The 2,865-nt window shown below is 50.5% G+C and overlaps 1 protein-coding gene across 1 annotated transcript; it reads right to left on the bottom strand.

Annotated features, from left to right (window-relative positions):
* Positions 1–1,208: 1,208 nt before the first annotated feature.
* Positions 1,209–2,539, bottom strand: GPR25 (G protein-coupled receptor 25). Its single transcript, XM_039538780.1, has one exon. It carries the CDS (start codon positions 2,478–2,480, stop codon positions 1,386–1,388), a length of 1,095 nt encoding a protein of 364 aa, XP_039394714.1. The 5' UTR covers positions 2,481–2,539; the 3' UTR covers positions 1,209–1,385.
* Positions 2,540–2,865: the final 326 nt, after the last annotated feature.

Genomic DNA, 2,865 nt, shown 5'->3' with positions numbered 1-2,865 from the left:
GCCACGGTTTATTGAATTTGCAATAACTCAGCGAGAAATTCAGAGGGTGGCGATACACATTTAAGGCATTCGGTTTTACAATGTACATCTCAGGTCTGATTCCAACCTTGGTTTCCCTGGTAGAAACCCACAGACATCAGAGCCCAAACCTGCCAGACCTTGATCACGTGAATAAGCACATAGGGCCAGATCCCCAAAGATATGTGGGGGTCTAGCTCCCAGTGAAGTTAGGCAATGACATACCCTTGAGGATGTGGGCCATAGAAATCAGTGGAGCTGCTCACGTGAGCAGGGATTGATCCTGTGAGTAAGACTGGCAGAACTGGTTCTCTGGCTTTGTAAATGAGACCAGAGTTTGGCCCCTACCCTCTCCAGAATTCTCTATTTGTTGCTCAAGCAAACCTACTTGGAGTGCCACATCCTGCCCTGCTGCTGCTGCTGCCTCCCCCTCCCCCTGCTACTAGCTCCTGGGGACTGTATGCTGTCATCGCTTGAGCAAACCTAAGGGCTTGTCTACATGTGAAACGCTTCAGTGGCACAGCTGCATTGCTGCAGCCTTTCAGTGTGGATACTACCTACGCCAGCTGGAGGAATTCTCCCATCACTGTAGCCAATCCACCTCCCCAAGAGGCGGCGGCTAGGTTGACGGACGAATTCTTCCATTGACCTACCGCTGTCTGTACCCAGGGATTACGTCGGCTTCACTACGTTGCTCAGGGAGGTGGATTTTTCACATCCCTGAGCAGTGTAGCTGGGTGGATCTATAGACCAGGCCTAAGTAACCCTGATGCTTCTGCTGGCTGTGAGGCTGCATTCAGGCTGGTTTCTCCCTCACTGTATTTCTGAGATGCATGTGAATGCCCCTGGGAAAAGCACTGCATGTGCCTGATTTCCTTAGCAGGGGAAGGCAAGGCCAGTGGAGAATCCCTCTTCTCCCAAGGGTGCTGGGGAAGGAGAGAGCAGCTGTTAGGTGAGGTTTTCATTTCAATGGGAGCTGTGTGACTAAATCCCCTAGTCAGCTTTGAAAATCTTCAGCCTCTTGCTTTTCAAAACCTGTGTTATAACCTCTAAGAATACTGGGTGAAATTCTGCTGCTGCAGCTCCCTGGACATCAGTGGAGTTATGGCAGAAGAGAAGCAGATCCACTAACATTCTGCTGACACCCTGATGAGACAGACGGGCGTTACAGCTCTATATAGACCTGGGGGGGTAGCTTAGCAATGCTTTTAGAGGGAGATCTGTCAAGAAAGAAAAGCCCTTGTCAAAATTAACCTGAAACCTGGCTGAATAACCGGCGCGTTTTACCTACACAAGAAGCAGCAACAGCGACTAGCTAGCCTGCCTCACCCCACAGAGTGGAGGCTTGTAAACCTACCCGTCCCCTCTTACATCTCTGGCCGAATGGACGCAGGCGATGATGGCTTGTTCCGGCTGGCAAACATGAGGCTGGACTCAGTAGTGGATGAGAAGGACAAGGCCGAGGTTTGCCTTGTCTCCTGGAAAGTGCCACAGACCTGGAGCCCTTGTGGCAGCACCTGGCGTCGGAAATGGCGATCCATCAAGGCATAGATGATGGGATTTACGCAGCTGTTCATGAAGGCCAAGCAAGCACTGATGGTCAGGCCCCTCCTGAGAGCCATTAATGCCCAGCAAGACAGATCTGCTCCCTGGAACATGGAGGAGAAGAAGAGGAATGCTTTAAAGGCATTGAAGGGCAGCCAGCAGCAGATGAAGGCACAGATGATTGTGAAGATGATCTGGAGGGAGTTCTTCGTCCCCTTTCCCAGGCTGATGTGGTTCAGCAGCTTGAAGGAGATGGAGCAATAGCAGAATAAGATCACTACCAAGGGCAGGAGAAAGGTCAAGATGAGCAAAGCCAGGCTGAGCACCTGGAAGGTGACAGAGTCCTCATCCTCGCACAATTCACCAGTGGTATCCTCTGAGGGGCTGAGCTTCCGATACATCAGAGAGGGAATGCCTAGGAGGAGAGAGACAGCCCAGATGCAACCACAGGCAATGATCAGACAGTTCTTAGTCCCAGTAGACTTGGAGTCCACACGCTTCATGACCACCAGGTAACGCTCCACGCTCATGCCCATTAGGAACAGGATGCTGGAGCTGCGGTTCACAGAGATGATAAAGCTGCTTAACTTACACAGGCCTTCACCAAAGTACCACTTGTTACCATGAGCTGCTGACACTGCCCAGAAAGGCAAGGTGAGGACAAAGACCAGGTCGGCAACAGCCAGATTCAGGACAAAGGTATCCACCAGCCTCTTTCTGCCTCTCTTCTTGGCCATCAGCACAATCACCAAGAGGTTGCCAATGAAGCCAATGAAGAAAGCGATGAAGTAGAGCATGGGAATATAGACACAAGCGTAGGGTAGGTCCTGTGGTGGGCAGGTATCTTGGAGGGGATTATAATCCCAGTAGACATCAGAAGATGCTTCATAACTGCCAGTCCAGGCTTCAGTTGTCATTTTACAGCTGTCTCCCACACTGAGCAGATCCCGTGCAATGCGAGAGTTGCTAGAGAGCGATCTTCAGGCACCTGCACAGGGCTGGAGGAAGCACGCTAACTGCATAGCTGACTGGGTGGTGTTTAAATCTGAGTGGTTTTTTTGTTGTTCTGAAATCTTCTTAAGGCAATATCATGCACTTCCTCTTGCCGTGAGGGCAAGAACAGCAGGGCGGAGGGGGTATCAGTGGGTGTGAACAACTTGGGGATGAGACGAGTTAGATTTAATTTTGGAAACAAAAAAAATAAAGAAAAATAGAAAAACTGAAGAGTGCATGACAGAGGGCCTGTGTGGGCGGTGGGGGACAGGGAGGGTTAGAATTTACAAACAAATAAAGGCCAGAAGT

Source organism: Mauremys reevesii, linkage group 4 (genome assembly GCF_016161935.1).
Source record: "Mauremys reevesii isolate NIE-2019 linkage group 4, ASM1616193v1, whole genome shotgun sequence".
Classification (NCBI taxonomy): Eukaryota; Metazoa; Chordata; order Testudines; family Geoemydidae; genus Mauremys; species Mauremys reevesii.
This window is presented reverse-complemented; position numbering and strand designations above follow the sequence as displayed.

Excerpts from the sequence above, each read along its gene's own strand:
- GPR25 (XM_039538780.1), bottom strand. The coding sequence starts at position 2,480 with ATGACAACTGAAGCCTGGACTGGCAGTTATGAAGCATCTTCTGATGTC.